This window comes from Macrosteles quadrilineatus, unplaced genomic scaffold (assembly GCF_028750875.1).
Source record: "Macrosteles quadrilineatus isolate MER2022 unplaced genomic scaffold, UCM_ALF_1.0 Scaffold_9__3_contigs__length_116548681, whole genome shotgun sequence".
NCBI lineage: Eukaryota > Metazoa > Arthropoda > Insecta > Hemiptera > Cicadellidae > Macrosteles > Macrosteles quadrilineatus.
Window position 1 is genome coordinate 43,414,025 of NW_026542602.1, and position 16,128 is coordinate 43,430,152.

At 32.6% G+C, this 16,128-nt stretch overlaps 1 protein-coding gene across 1 annotated transcript in view; it reads right to left on the bottom strand.

Moving 5' to 3' along the window:
* LOC129002572 (uncharacterized) overlaps positions 1–15,426 on the bottom strand; it is a 42,863-nt gene extending 27,437 nt beyond the window's left edge. Inside the window, exons 1-5 of the mRNA XM_054430481.1 lie at positions 15,287–15,426; positions 11,616–11,857; positions 8,852–8,916; positions 7,376–7,493; positions 1,108–1,284 (exon numbers count right to left, since the gene is read on the bottom strand). Coding sequence (XP_054286456.1) covers positions 1,108–1,284; positions 7,376–7,493; positions 8,852–8,916; positions 11,616–11,637 — 382 coding nt within the window. The 5' untranslated portion in view covers positions 11,638–11,857; positions 15,287–15,426. The remainder of the gene's footprint in view (positions 1–1,107; positions 1,285–7,375; positions 7,494–8,851; positions 8,917–11,615; positions 11,858–15,286) is intronic.
* Positions 15,427–16,128: the final 702 nt, after the last annotated feature.

The following is a 16,128-nucleotide window of genomic DNA, read 5'->3' on the forward strand; positions in this document are numbered from 1 at the left end:
GGCGTTCTTATTTAATTCATTCTTTAAATGTAAATATTACTTTAAATATTTTAATAATATTACTTTAATAACATTTGAGAAGTTTTGTTAAGTGTAAGCAGTGTGAGGAATGTTTTATTACTATAAAAAGTCAAAACAAGTAACTATTTTATAAAAATTAATATTGCTTTTATTTTATGATTTATTTTATTTTAGGATAAGTTGAACTCTATCCTAACTGATATCACTATGTTTCCTAATCGTAGGCATTTTTAATAAGTTAGGTGTGGTTAATAAAAAAATGTTATGCTGATGTTTTTTAATAAAAGATTGTAAATATTCTTGCCTATTATCATTATTTTTGTATTTAAACAGTCATCTAACAATGTTACAAAATCAGGTAAAAATTTTGAACGTGCATTTCCCGTTGTGTATGAGAAGGGAAATCCCGTCTCGATCTCGTCTCGAAATTTTATGAGAAATAAAAAATCTCGTCTCGTCTCGAACTAAAAATCCAATCTCGTCCATCCCTTAAATTTTGTTTATTCAACAGAAATTAGCAATTTTGATCAGCACAATCTATCGGTGAGTCACACAAACTACGACGGGTTTGATTAAAAACTCGTGACAACTTAAACATGGGGATAGAATGTCTAGCTGTATGTATCAATAGTCAAAAGTAGAATTAACGCATCAATGATAAATTAAATGTTAAATGTTAATGTTAATGTTAAATTTTAGCTAGGCCTACCTGTGATTTTTTGATTGATTAAGGTAGTTTTAAGGGACTGACATAAAAACTCAAAGAAGCTTTTCAAACTAATCATGTTTGGAATTGGACAGTTCCCTTAAACTACCACATTATTCTTTTTGTGTCCTTTTCCCTTTTTAGGCACAAGTAAAGGAACTGATCAATGTGAGTTTTTTTTAATCACATTTCTGCACAAGCGATTCAAGATTTGGACTTAATTCCTCAAACTCAATTGTTCAAAACCTCAATTTCATTTGTTCCTCAATTTATTTATTACTCAAGGGAGCGATGCACACCTAGGTACATATTTTGTATCCAAATTTGAACGCAAGATGAGTATAAATAAAATGTAGAAATGATCTGTGCATCTTAGTTACCTCTCAGAGAACATCCAATGATGCTTCGTCTGTTGAACAAAGGTAGAGAATCCTTCCATCTTACAGACGCTCTGGCCAGGTCTACCAACCTACTCAGCTGATGGTTGTAGACTACTTCGCCAACTATCATACCTAACATGAGCTCATTACTCTGCAGCTGCTGTTCTGACAGTCCTTCTGGAACATTTCAGAGAGGTTATATTTTAAAAGAGATCTGAAGAGGGGTAGTTGAACACATTAAGCCACATTCTGTGCCCACCCAACTCCTCTTCCCTCATCTAGTGTCCATTGTTCATCATCAGATTTGATCTTCGTATTGCAAGAAGAATTGGAGAAGAGAGAATTCATCGAAATGGAGAGGGGAGGAGACTGTGAGGAAGACATAGAAGAAGGTGGAAAGACCAGGGAAACGATGTGGTAAACAGAAGAATGAGATGGTAGAGGTAGGAGAAGGAGGAGAAGGTGTGAAGGGATATTCATAGATGGAGAGGCCAAGACAATGACCCAGACCTGGGAAAACCCATATCAGAAGAGAATTATGTATGTTGGCATAAATACGGTAGAATTTAAAAAATAATGGTCTTTACATATTTAATGGTTTCAAAAACACAGATAATTCATCAAATAAAGTGTCAATAGCATGAGACTGTTTACTTTGACAATGAAGTAAACAGTCCAGCTGATGTAATGAAGTTTTCAAAGAAAACACATGGTTGAATGATATTCTTAAAGATCATTTATCTTGAAATAAACCCTTAAATATGGTTTATATTCTAATCTTATCTTAAACAATAATAATTTGAGGACAGAGGTTTTAAAGCATGAGGTTTAATGGTACATAAGTTAAATGATTAATATAGGGTTACAAAAAAATTGTTCAGGGGTGGGGATTCGTGCTGGCCGAATCAAAAGATTTCCAATTTAAATTTTCAATGAGTATGGTAAATTATAAATTTAATAATCTTTCAAAAACAATAAATTAAATAGGAAGGATTTTGATTTTAATTAATGGAGGTAAATAGGGTCCAAATGGATGCTTGAGGAGTCTATAAGTTAGTCTGAGTTAATAAATGGAATGTTCTCACCAATCTTCTGTAATAATAATTTTCTTCTTAGTTTAAAGGCTTAAATTCTTCTTTCTTCGGTTAACTTAATTTGGATATTTTGCCAATACTTTACTTTATATTTTCATAATTTATTTCACAACTAATATAGTTTCTATGTGCTCTTCTTGAATAGCTAAACTGCACTCTCCTTTTCATTGTTGTAAATCATATCAAGTTATGGGGTTCACATAAATAAAAACATGGTTGTATTTTATTAATAATCTTGAACCCAGATGGATGGTGTTCTGATTGGAGGATTTGTTTTTGAATAATAATTTTGGATAAGCCAATGAATAAATTTTGATAGTAAATTATATATATGTTGAGACAATATGGTTTTAATAATATTAAAAATGGACATGGATAAATATTGAAAATATAACAAGATTGAGTTTGAAAATAAAATAAGGACTATAATTATAAACATTGAATTTTGAGTCATTACAATATCCCCTCAGAAAATATGTAATTAAATTTTTAATGACATATTTTCGCTAAATGACGAAAAATGTATTTAGCATTATACAGCAAATAACAAATATTGAGATGAAATTGAGTTGAAACAAAAATCTAACAAACTTAACATTAAGGTTTAACTAGAACAAATTTCAGTTGGAATGAACATAACAATAAAATAATTCTAAAATAGCAAAATGATTACTATCCCCTCCTATCTTCTACAAACATTAAAAACATAAAATTTATTTAAGTGGTTAAAACAATTTTTTTTTTACATAATAAATGAATGGAGTGATGAACAAATGTTGAAATATGAAATGAATATGAGACATATAAGAGATGTATGATTCTTATAGGTAATATGGAATACATTAAATGAATAGTTGTCGGTGATTGCTTGATGATAACCTCTTATAACTAAATACATTAAATTTGTGATTATGACTATAGTTTAACTATTGGGACAGAGGTAACTGGAGAAATTGGCTTGTTCACTCACTGCTTGTGTGGGTATGATTTAAAATTCTTCCTTTTTACCACAATGTTTACTGGGTTAAGCGCACATTACAGTTTATCTTCTATCTTCGGTTATAGTGTGTAGATTGGTTCAATGTATTTCTTCATGGAGGATATATATGATAGGGTCCATATAATTTATTGTAGAGATCACTTATGTGGTATGTTGATGGTCCAAGTATTGGGGAAATTGGTTTGAAGGTCTTCATGTAGTTGTGGGTCTGTGGTTCTTTCTTGGGTAAGTGATATTCTTTGTACATTGTAAAATAGTTTTCTTCATTGTTATAGTAGTTATCATATGGCCTTTGGCAATTGCTTATATCTATTTGACATACTTGTCCCATTTTAATACTCATATCACATTTTAGATTAATATCAGTATCATTAATTGTTAAACTTAATTTATTTTTATTAGAATCTATCTTTAGTCGGAGTTCTGTTAATGTGTCCATACCAAATATCACAGGTTTAATTAAATTAGGTATGATAAGAAATTGAAGCCAGATGGTCTGATGTTCAATGGTTACAGGGGCATAAATGATTCTTGCAACACGTTTTGATTTTTCACCAGTAGCTGTAGTTATTGTTGTATTAGACAAAGGAAGTTCTTCAAATGGTTCAATTATTTTTTGATTCTCTTTGAAACATTGTTCGGAAATACATGTTATTGTAGAACCAGTATCGATTAATGCTTTTGTTGGGAGATTATTGATTCTAATATCTATTTCAGGGCATTTAACTGGTTTGGACACAGGAAATTTGTTATTTTCAGTGGGTTCATTTAATAAAAAATCTTGATCACACATTATATTATTTATCGAAAAATTGTTAGGGTTATTTAAAGAATTATTTTCGAGGATATTTGCTGTTGATATCGCTGTAGTTGTTATGATGTTGGTAGTTGATGGTCCTCGGCTTACATCTACAGCGACGGGTCGTTTCCCTGGCTGGTGTATGAGGGGTTGAAATTTGTTGGAGATCTTTGTTGTGTTGCTGTGTCATGTGGACTGTCTTGACTTATCATGGCACATACTTGTTTTTGCTCATTTGTAGGATATGGTTTGCTGTTATTGTAATAGTATTGATTAGGCCTTTGGTGGTATCGGTTTTGATCAGTGAGCGTATTGGTATAAGGATGCTGTCTGTGGTTTTGATTGTAGTTTTTGCGAGGATCATGTCTGAAACGGTTGTATGGCTGATATTGGTGTTCTCTAGGTTCTTGATGTTCTTGGTGTGGTGTCCGTATAGCATAAGATGATGTTTTTGGTTGATAGGCTCGATGGTTAATATCAGAGCTATATGGTGGAGTCTTGTTACGATGTGTAGGACTATTTGGTCGGTGATCCATATTATGGTAGTTCGCAGGTTTGCTCCTTTTGGGTCCATCTCGGATATCTTCTTTTTGCAGAAGTCTTTCGAATGCTCGAATTGTTGTCACGTTCTGTACTTGAATGCTATCTTGGATGAGTTGATCAAATCGTTCGCTTAACAGGATCACTATTTCCTCTTCAGTCATTTGTGGTGTAATAGACTGTAGCAATAGGACTCTCTCAGTAAAATATTCAGTTCTGTTGAGCGTTCCATTAGGTTTGTAATGTTCGGCTTCAATCTTGCTACGTACTCCTCTTTGTACTTCACGGCTCCAGTATTTCATGGTGAATTCTTCGGAGAATCTTTCCCAACTGTTAATGTCTGCCTTAACCAGTTGAAGCCATCTGGACGCTGGTCCTTCAAAACTGACGTCGAGCAGATCTTTCAGAATTTCAACAGGGTCGTTATTAGGATTTCTTTCTATCCTTTTAGTGTAGAACCGTTTAAGTTTTTGTAGATATTCATTTGGATTTATAGTTCTTCCATTGAATTTAGGGATTTGTCTTTCCATTGGGTCAGATCCCGAACATATGATTTGAATAGGATTGTCGTTCCGGATTGGTGAATGATGTTTCAGTTTTAGTGACTGTACTTCACTTTCACATTTGTTTAGAGTTTCAGTAATAGTTTTAATTTCGTTTTGTTGTTCTTGGATAAGATTATTTTGTATGTGTAATTTAGGAACAATTTCATTGTGGATGGATTGTGCATAATATTTAGCAATATTTTCACTGTCGGTTTTTGTTTGTAGCACTAATGCTTTCATATTTTGTTCTAACTTTTGTTCTTGTTGTTCCAAGTTATTAGTTACAAATGTCTGGATATTTATTTTTGATTCGTCAATTTGATTTGTGATTTGAAATTGAAATTCTTTGTTCTCTTGATTTTGGGACTGTTGGTTAGCTTTTAGGACATTTAATTCCTGGCGAAATTCACTTTGTGTTGTTCTAATGTCATTTATTTGTTCTGTTAGAATTTTTTGACATGATTTTATCTCACGGTTTAGCTCTATTCGGGTCTGATCTAATTTTTGGTTTAGTTGTGTGTTGGTTTGATCAAGTTTAGTGTTAAACTGTTCTAGAAAATTAAATATTTTGTTCAAATCCGGTTGTTCAGTAGTTTGCGTAGCTTTAACTTCAGGTGGTTGAGAAGTTGCGTGTGTGAACGTTGGTATTACGTCATTGGGACGGTTTTCAATGGTCGGAGACTCGGTCTCTAACAGCTGGAAACTTGCTTCGGGCGTCTTCGTTAACCCTCGGATGATTCCGTGTGTCGATGTGGTTCTAATATCAGCTGACTGTGAATGTGTGCTTTGATTGGCTGCGGGTCTTTGGTGTACTTCAATAATCTCGGCCCGGTCCGTTGATTCTGATTGGTCGCTCTCGTTCCGGTTCAAATCTTCGACACTGGGTCCACTGGGATTGAAACGTTCCGAACCCGAACCGGTGTTAGATTCATCTTGGCCTTCTACATAGGTTAGGTTTTCCATTTCTTCTGTTGACAGATTTGACGATTCGTCTGATTCGTGTTGTTGAAATGATAATGCAGGATAACGTCTCGGTTGTCTCAAATTATAGTGATTATCGTTATCGTTGTTAGCCATTTTGTTTACGACGGTGTAAGGGAACAGGGATATTATAGGACAAGTTGGGTATCGTTATAACAATAATGAGCTAGGCCTAAGCTTTACGACATGAAATAAATCTGTTTTACCTTATAGTAGCCTATTTATTTTTAGAATTACAAGTCGTTTAGTTAGTACCTAATATTGGTGGGACATAAGTTGTGGGAAATCGGGATTCTTAATCCTACCTAACTTCTTAAGAGTAGGCCTAACATACGTAAGTAGCCTATTAGCCTATTGGTATTTATTAGCCTATTTTAGATTGTCTCAACATACGATTATGAAATCTTTTGATTCAAGCCTATTACGTTGGGCGCCATTGAAATAAACCCTTAAATATGGTTTATATTCTAATCTTATCTTAAACAATAATAATTTGAGGACAGAGGTTTTAAAGCATGAGGTTTAATGGTACATAAGTTAAATGATTAATATAGGGTTACAAAAAAATTGTTCAGGGGTGGGGATTCGTGCTGGCCGAATCAAAAGATTTCCAATTTAAATTTTCAATGAGTATGGTAAATTATAAATTTAATAATCTTTCAAAAACAATAAATTAAATAGGAAGGATTTTGATTTTAATTAATGGAGGTAAATAGGGTCCAAATGGATGCTTGAGGAGTCTATAAGTTAGTCTGAGTTAATAAATGGAATGTTCTCACCAATCTTCTGTAATAATAATTTTCTTCTTAGTTTAAAGGCTTAAATTCTTCTTTCTTCGGTTAACTTAATTTGGATATTTTGCCAATACTTTACTTTATATTTTCATAATTTATTTCACAACTAATATAGTTTCTATGTGCTCTTCTTGAATAGCTAAACTGCACTCTCCTTTTCATTGTTGTAAATCATATCAAGTTATGGGGTTCACATAAATAAAAACATGGTTGTATTTTATTAATAATCTTGAACCCAGATGGATGGTGTTCTGATTGGAGGATTTGTTTTTGAATAATAATTTTGGATAAGCCAATGAATAAATTTTGATAGTAAATTATATATATGTTGAGACAATATGGTTTTAATAATATTAAAAATGGACATGGATAAATATTGAAAATATAACAAGATTGAGTTTGAAAATAAAATAAGGACTATAATTATAAACATTGAATTTTGAGTCATTACAATCTGTAGAACAGCTGCACTAGTAAACAAAACTTGATGGTATACTAAAACAATACAAACTAACCTGCGCTCCCAGAAGCTGTCACCTCCGAGAGTGAAGCCCATGGACTCCATGAATCTTCAGATCTCAAGCTCAACTCTCGCAAACGATGAACTTTCTCCTTCTTGCTCATCCAGAGATCCTACAGGAATAACCTCTTGCATTAGATTAGGAACACACAATACTTAAAATACATATTTTGTCACTATTCCTCTTAAAATTTTCTCCAATTCCAATAAAATCATTAGCATTAGAACAATTTTGCCAGCATACCTACAAGAATTGTAAGAAGTTTACACTATTAACAATGTAGTCAGCATTTTAATTACTGATGTTTGTCGACTAGTTAGTTTTTGTATACTTCCCCAAGTTGAAAAAAACAAAATATTTATTCAATAAACCTACACTTAGACAATACTGAATCCACTACTTAACTGCGATGCAGGTGTTTCGATGCGCAGTTATAGCTAATAAAAGCAGATAAAGATAATGGATAATCAACATTTGAATAGTGAATCATTATGTGACAGCATAAGTGAATCGAAATTATATAACGTTTCTAAAAGGAAAAGTCTTCTGTGATTTTTATATCATGCAAACCCCTTTGAGATCAAGGGATTGTTTGTAGATTTATTAATTTAAATTTTTATCATGGTTATTCCCAATCTTACAGACATAAACAACCAAATTATTCTAAAAAAGTTAGTTTCAGTTCACACAAACACAGAAAATAATATACCCACCGCAGCTCAAGCGTATTTCCTAGATTCACTAGCAGACTAAGCGTATTTCCTTAAGGTACCTGGTTGGATTTTCACAAAATGATTTCTCTAATAATTGTCAGATTATCTAAGTGATAATGCCGCAGCCCGCTTAGAAAGGGACCTGCGTGCTAATGCTAACCAATGCTAGAGGAGGTCGCTTTCTAAGCGGCCGAACTATAAGTCTAGCCTGAAGTAATGTGAAAAACAATCCCAGACTCCTGATCAAGACAGATTTGAACCCTCGACCTAAGGTACGTTCTCCTAGTTGGGGAGACAATAACACAATTTGAATTTATCGCTCATTTTATTTTCAGACCTAAAAGTATATTGGACTATTATTGATCTTCAATCAAGACTTAAAGTGATATAAAATCTAATAATAGTTGTTGATAATAAAAGCTAACAGTTGAACCATAGGTTGTGTTGGTGCCAGTTTCCTTTAAGATGCTCACAGGAAGAAACTCAATAAGTGATCTTATGTAATATGCATGAATACTCACTATAATGGCTCAACGTAATTTGTTTTCTTCAAGATAATAACATCATGTTTGACAAGTTTCAGAAAGCATATTTCTTTTAATAAATCAATATTATTAAAATCACATACATATACATTAGTTTTCCAGTTATTATGTCGATACAATGTCTTTTGATTTATAATTGGGCCTATGTTTTTCTACTATAGTGATGCAGGTATCAATTACCGGTAACAAAAAAATAAAATTAACTTATTTACCTTATCGTTGGAAACGTGATCCAGGATACATGTTGACTTGATGTTCTCTTCTACAGTGTCCAGTTCTGGAAAATATTAAAAAATATAATTTTGTATGTATATGTTCGTATACTGAATGAGTTTTTCCCTTTGATAGCTATCTGATAATAAACACATATTTAACTAAATGGCTATTTTTCATATTGTACTAGACAATTTGGGCAATTTGGCACACGCCTCTCCATGTAGTATTTGCAAAATTATGAGTAGTTCAACTGGCTTTAACATAGTAAAGTTATTTGGTTCATCAACTGCCCTGTGAACATTGTCCAAAAGAGAAAGTTGGTCAGACTTTAAATTCTATTTAGGTGTGAATCATCAGGTGTGAATGGTTATTATTTTTATATGGTTCATAGAGAAAAACAATTATAATCAAACAAATCACAACAACCAAAATTTTGAAGGCCCGCAATTTGACCTTAAGTCCTCTCTTCACAGAGTTAATCCACTTCAAAAACTAAAAGGTAACCAAGCGGTTTTAAGAAATTCTGATTTGGCTGACCAGTTGGTGCTAAAACAAAGGTTTCCTCTGGTTTATATTTAAGATCATGTAAATCTGTTTGATTTTAATTTTCTTTTAGTATGTTTATAATCTCGAGTTCTGATTTAAAAATCAGAATTAAAAATCTGTTCATTAGTTCACATTTTTCACAATTTCTTTTAATACTTAGAAATGTTATTATTAAACTTCACTATCCTCAATTAATTACGGTACTTAACTTTTAATTTATTACAAATATTATAAAGGTGAAAGTTTTGTGTGTTTGTTTATTCGTTTATTTCTTCAGTTTGTTTGTCCAGTGGCTCTGGAGTTTCCCATGTTTGCCTTATGGCACTGGTGTGGAGTTGTAAATTTTCCGATGCAGGAATGCTTGCCAAGGTCGTGGAAAAATACAGGTCGCTTACCAATATATAGGTTCTAAAAAAAACCAGAGTAGGATTGCTGTTACCATGCTTTCACGTCCCACTAAACCATTGCCTTATGAGTAATTAATATTTTAAAAGAATCAAGAATCTTGACAGCTTTTTCAACTAAACAAATAAGCTGGGTTCTAAGATATTCAACGGCATTAAAAAGTTACAAGGTTTTAACAACAGAGTGCACCACCGGTGTTTGTATTAAAATTTTAAATATATAAACAGCTCTGTACTCTGTACTTGACAACATAGAACATTAAGTAAGAAAGCACTTTTAGGGGAACTCTTCTAAACCACAGATAACCAACTTTGACTATTTATACAACTAGAGATTCCATCCCCATGTTAAAGTTATTGCCGTAGTCATTAATAGTATGGTAGCACTACGCAAAGACAGGAACAAAATCTTAATCAAATAATATTAAATGATGATCACCTTCCTATTGTAAAGTCAACTAAGTTCTTCGGTCTCGAGGTTGATGAAAAACTAAACTGGAAAACATATATTGATATTTTGATCAAAAAATTAAATTCTCTTTGTTTTCAAATGTTTGTTCTGCAAAAAATTACTGACTTACAGACGAGATTGATTGTATATCATGCATTGTTCGCTTCATCAATGCAGTATGGTGTTGAACTTTGGGGAGGTAGTTCGGGTATGGGGTCTGTTTTTAAATTACAAAAAAATATCTTAGAATCATGACAAATTCTAAACCTAGAACATCCTGTAAATCTATTTTTAGGGAACTCAAAATTTTAACACTACCATCTATGTACATTAGTAAATGTCTGTTTTATGTCAAATCTAATTTTAATATGTTGATGGAAGATCAACATATTCACAATTATCAGACTAGGAACAGAAATGATTTCCAGTTTCCTATTCATAGATTAAGTTCCTTTGAAAAGTTGCCTCAGTATTTTGGGAAAAAATTATATAATAAGCTACCAAACAGGATAAAGAATATTGATAATGATCTTAAGTTTAAGAAAGAAGTTCAGTCCCTGCTGCTAAACAAAGTATACTATTGTATAAATGATTTTTTATGTGACACTTTGTAATATTATGTAAATATGTTAATGTATATAAAATTAAGGCATTCGATTAAGTTTTTTAAGTAAGCCGAAAAATTGTATCATGTATATATTTTGCTTTTAGTTTTTAAGATGTTGACATGTCACCTGTTTTACCAGCTGTGCTGGGGAGGAAAATGTATTGTGATGAATAAAAAAAAAAAAAAAAAAAAAATAATCAAAATCGTCGTAGTTGATATGGACCACCGTCAGATTGTGCTGATCTAATTTCTGTTGAATAAAAGAACTGTTTTACCAAGTTTTAGTCACTACTAAAACTTGGTAAAACATTTCTTTTATTCAACTATTTCCAGCTATAGCAACAAAATATTATATCAAAAAAATATAGACACTAGCGCATTCTGTGACTGGCTCAAACAACTATTTTTTTTGTAAGGCTGGTCCATATCGTCCATATAGAGGGGATGTCTACTTTATCATCCAATAGTCAATGCTTTTGCTGTTAGCAAAACCGTAGCAGAACTAAAGGTATAGACCGCAATAAAAAGTAGAAAAATAACAAAAATTAGGAAACCACAAAGCATTTAGTTGTTTTACCTGTTTTGGCTTACATTGTACTACACTGTTTCTTATGTTGTATGATATTTATGACTATAGGTACTCTCACGGGTAAAGCCGAAGATACAAGCTAAGAGTACATGTATAAATAAAAAATAATTGGAAGGATTCTTCCAAGGATTATCCTTTGGAAGGATAATTATCTCTCACTTACTACAGTTTTGGTTGAGCCGCATTCTGTTCCTAAACAACACGGAGAGTCGCTGTCTGCTCCTCCATTGGTCGATGTGAGCGCTGATGTTATGTTGCCACACCTGCAGCACTGCAGACTCCCCTGTGATCCTGAGCTTACAGTTGGCAGCAATAGACTGTAGAAGCAGCTGATCGGATGACAAAACAGACAGACTGGCTGACTGGAGTGGGATCAGCTGTTCTGGACACCCATCTGTGGGACTCCTGGGGAAATAAATTGGTTTTGATGAATAACGAAACAATCAATTGTAGAACTTCTATTCTCTACAAATAATAGTGATTACAATCGTGTTATAAAGAATAAGACGATGGCGGTTTTTTACTAAGGGCCGGTTGTCCTGTAATGTACTACGATAAACAAATTGGGCTTTATTTGGTTGTAGACTTGTACAACAGTTTTTTAAACTTTATTTTTTAAATTCAACCACAAAAACATATTCACCTTGAAGTGGTGGACATAAAAAACAATACATGACTTTGAATAGCATGAAACAATTAATTATTGAAACAATAAAAGTACAAATTCATGTATCCTAATGCATATTTAAAATACATTTTCTTCAATAACAATATTTAATTAAGGTACCTATGGTCAATTATCCTTTAAGTAACTGATACAAAGCAGTTGCCACAGTACCATAAAAAGTGTGACCTTTTCTTTATACAATAGAAAAAACCACTAGTAGAACAACAATCAAGTTCTATATGAGATCAAGGTGGCATTGTAAGTAAGAGAAAGTATAATAATGTCACATGTGTGATGTTTTTGAAGGCAAAATCAAAGTAGATAACCATTTTTTCTGATATAATAAAAAAATGTGTATTACTCATATTATAGTATTGTTGAGCTGTGTAGTGACTTTTATACTCTCTACTATCAGTTAAAATGATCATAACATACGATACTTGAATCAAAATCAATTGAGCTGTTTTTTGTAAAAATTCCATTTTTCTGTTATTTTATAAGAAAATTACGAATAGAAATAAAAATAAAAACGGAAAACACTTATGAAGATACCATGAGTTGGTACCCATAGATACCAAATTAACTCAAAATCACAGGTGTATTCTATATCTCTGTAAGCATCCACACAGATACAAACAAACACAGACATCACTTGGAAAACAACCCTGACCGGATTTTTCCACCCACAAAAATGTTGATTAAAATAAATATACTTTCTCCATCTACTTTGTGTGGGGAGGGGTATGAGAAGTAGAATGAAAAGTGTACTTGCAGTATCCAAAGTCAGTGATGACTATATCTCAAGTCTTCCGTTAAAGTCATAATGTAGAACCTCAATGGATTTTATAATGTAGCAACGTTTAAAGTAAGTCTAAATAATATGTTAACAAGCGGATTGGAGAAAATGAATACAACTTGATACAACTGTATTGGAACAAACAAACACATTCCAGTATAATTAGTAGTAGAACTATATGCTTCACAATATGGTGTAAATGCAAAGTTGGCACATTTTACCATAAACTTTGGAGATCAGGGAACAATATCATTGACCTTGGGGCACTGCAAGTTAGAAAGTAGACCTCTCATAATAAAATTACATGCGTTTTGTGCAGTGGTGAAATTTGGCACAGCCAAGGCTGCAGATTTGGAATTCTTGTATTTTTTCATGAGAAAATTACTTGTAAATTTCAATTACTGTATTAAGCTTTAGCAGTTAAAATATTTAAAAAGACAGCACACAGACAGAAAATTCCGGTGTTGACAATATGGTTTAATTTCCGCACACTTTCACTTTATATTTATTTACCACACTCATGCTTTTTAGTAGTACAAATTTGACATTTAGGGAAAAAGTAAATCTAAATAAAAGGCATCGGTGCACAGTGTTGCCACAAACAAGTACCTTAAAATTACCCCAAATAAACACTTGGCTGTACAGTGTTCAAATAATTTCAAAAATAAAGTCTTCAGCTGATCCATATGTGGATGATAGAATTAAAGGAAGTGTGTACATGATATATTACGAATGACTAATTAATTCATCTATGGAAACAGAAGACTGGAAAACCATGAGAAAAAATTAAAACTTCAACACCTAGAAAATTCCTGTATCCACAATGAAATGGTTGAATACAAAAATGTGTCAAAAGATAGTAAGTGGCGCTGACATGCTACCACAACTTTTTTTAGTAGACCTTTTTTAGGATACCATCCAACACTATAAACAGTTTTCACAAGCTAGTAAGTGCCAAAGAATACTGGAAACCAATTATGAACATGAGAAGGTATGTGGGTCAAATTATGTAACTAAGCTTATCACTGAAGGTGTAACACCTGTTACACTTACAGTTTACAAACTTGCTCTAAACATTTTACAAGCTTGTAAATACAAATATTGTTATTGACTTGGGATAGTACAGGACTTGGTTATCTAATAGTTATACTGTAGCTGACATATTGTTGTTTGTTGTGCTCAGTTGGTTAGATTTGTGCTGAGTTGACCTTATGTTCCTCTCTTTTTAGAGTAGACTGTACTGTTTGTGCTTTACTTATTGATTGAAATACGAGAGGACGGGTATAGTAATTTACACATAGATTTTTTAAGTTATGGTTGTTACAATTAAAGAATAAATTTAAAAAAAATATTTAAAAATTTGTGACACATCTTCACCATAAACAGACAGAAAAACCTCAAAATTGCCTTAGCTGATTTGTTTATAATAATATATTTTACCATAAAATTATGTGTTATTATGTGTATGCTAGTTTTGAATTTTTCTCCTTAAATATTGTTATAACATTTCATTTAGCATTATGATAAAAATGAATTATGTTGCTGTCAATATTCACTATTTTGAAGAATGTAGTATTTAGAGTCATACAGTGAGTTTTGTTCTTTAATGGTTGACTTCAAAGTTTGTCTGAAGAGTTTAATCTTAAAGCATACACTGTATTTCAAACATTGAAATGACAAGTTGATTAGAAAATTAGAATGAAACGAGGAGGATTTTGTAGTGGATTAGTTTTATCTTATTTATATTGTCAACATTTGCAGTTGTAAGAGCCAAAAAGGGACAGAATTTTCTATGGGATTGCTGATAAGACCAAATTCTTACCTCCCAGGTTTGTATATATGGCCATTTTTCAACGTGTTTCTGTAAATGAATGGGCAGATGGACCTTTGGTAATGTAAAAAACTCCATAGACAGTCAGACAAAAATTTTACGTCATTTAGATGCATATTATAAGATTAATTTTGTTAATATTGCAAGTTAAATTTGTGTTTAACAAATACAATTTCTAAGTAGCCTACATTAGTAATGAAATGCTGCTGATACAGATGGTTTATCGTGGAGTTAATAAGGTGAAACATACATAGCCCTATACACAAATAAATATTATACTATAAACCCAACTTAAAAGTTTAATAATCATCACTAACCAACAGGTTCAAGTTAAAAATATCCAATATATTCTTCATCAATGACACAACTTACAAGAATATTCCAAAATCAATCAAAACCTGCAACGAAATAACAAACCTTTCTCCATAGCAACTCTCTATTTGAGTATGATAAGGGTAATTTTAGAAAAGGAGAAACCACAACTTTCAACTTTCCATCACCCTAGCTGAATACACAATCAAGTATAGTTTGATAACTCACCACTTTGAGGTTATTCCATGTTCAGTGTTTTATTGTTAGTTAGTCACAGATGTAGTGATAAAACACCTGATACAGCGATACACTCGATACAGGTGGCAGTGACAGAACCGACGAACACACACTGTTTACACCAACACAAACATTCACACTGACAGACAGGTTCGCGAGTGATTCACCATTCACACAACCGGTTGGTAGGCCGGGGAAGGGGAGGGGGACAGACGACAGACCACTGTGCACTGCGCAGCCGTCGGTCGGCGTACTGATCACCAGTGTTGCCATGATTACAATACTGAATTTCCCCAAATTACCCAGGAAATCTCGAAAATACTCGCGTCTATTCCCTATTGTAAGTTACCCATTTCTCTATATTTAGTTATTATTTTTGTATTTTACGCAAGTGGCTCTTTCGTAAAAGGAAACAGACCACATTATGGTCTGATTTCATAACTTAGACCCAGAGAACAACTTTAGTCCAAGGTTCAAATCGTGACTGGACTAATTTTAATGTCTTATATCACATTTTCTTTTCGAACTTGTAACTGTTTTATCTTCAGTTGAAGTCCATATCCACCATACGCCCAGCCATAAATTAGATTTATGAAATGCTGATGTAGCAAGGTATGCTGTACACAGTTCTAGTACTAATTTCGTTAAAGTTTACTACGAAACAAAATCAATAACAATATATAGGAACAAGATAAGTGGGTTTTAAACAAGATTAAGGATTATGTGGCTTTGGGGGGTTAAAACTTTGGTCCTTATTTATAAGAATCGACGTATTTTATGGTTCGAAACTTTATACACACCTGTCCTTGTTTACTTCTAAAGAATAATCGTAA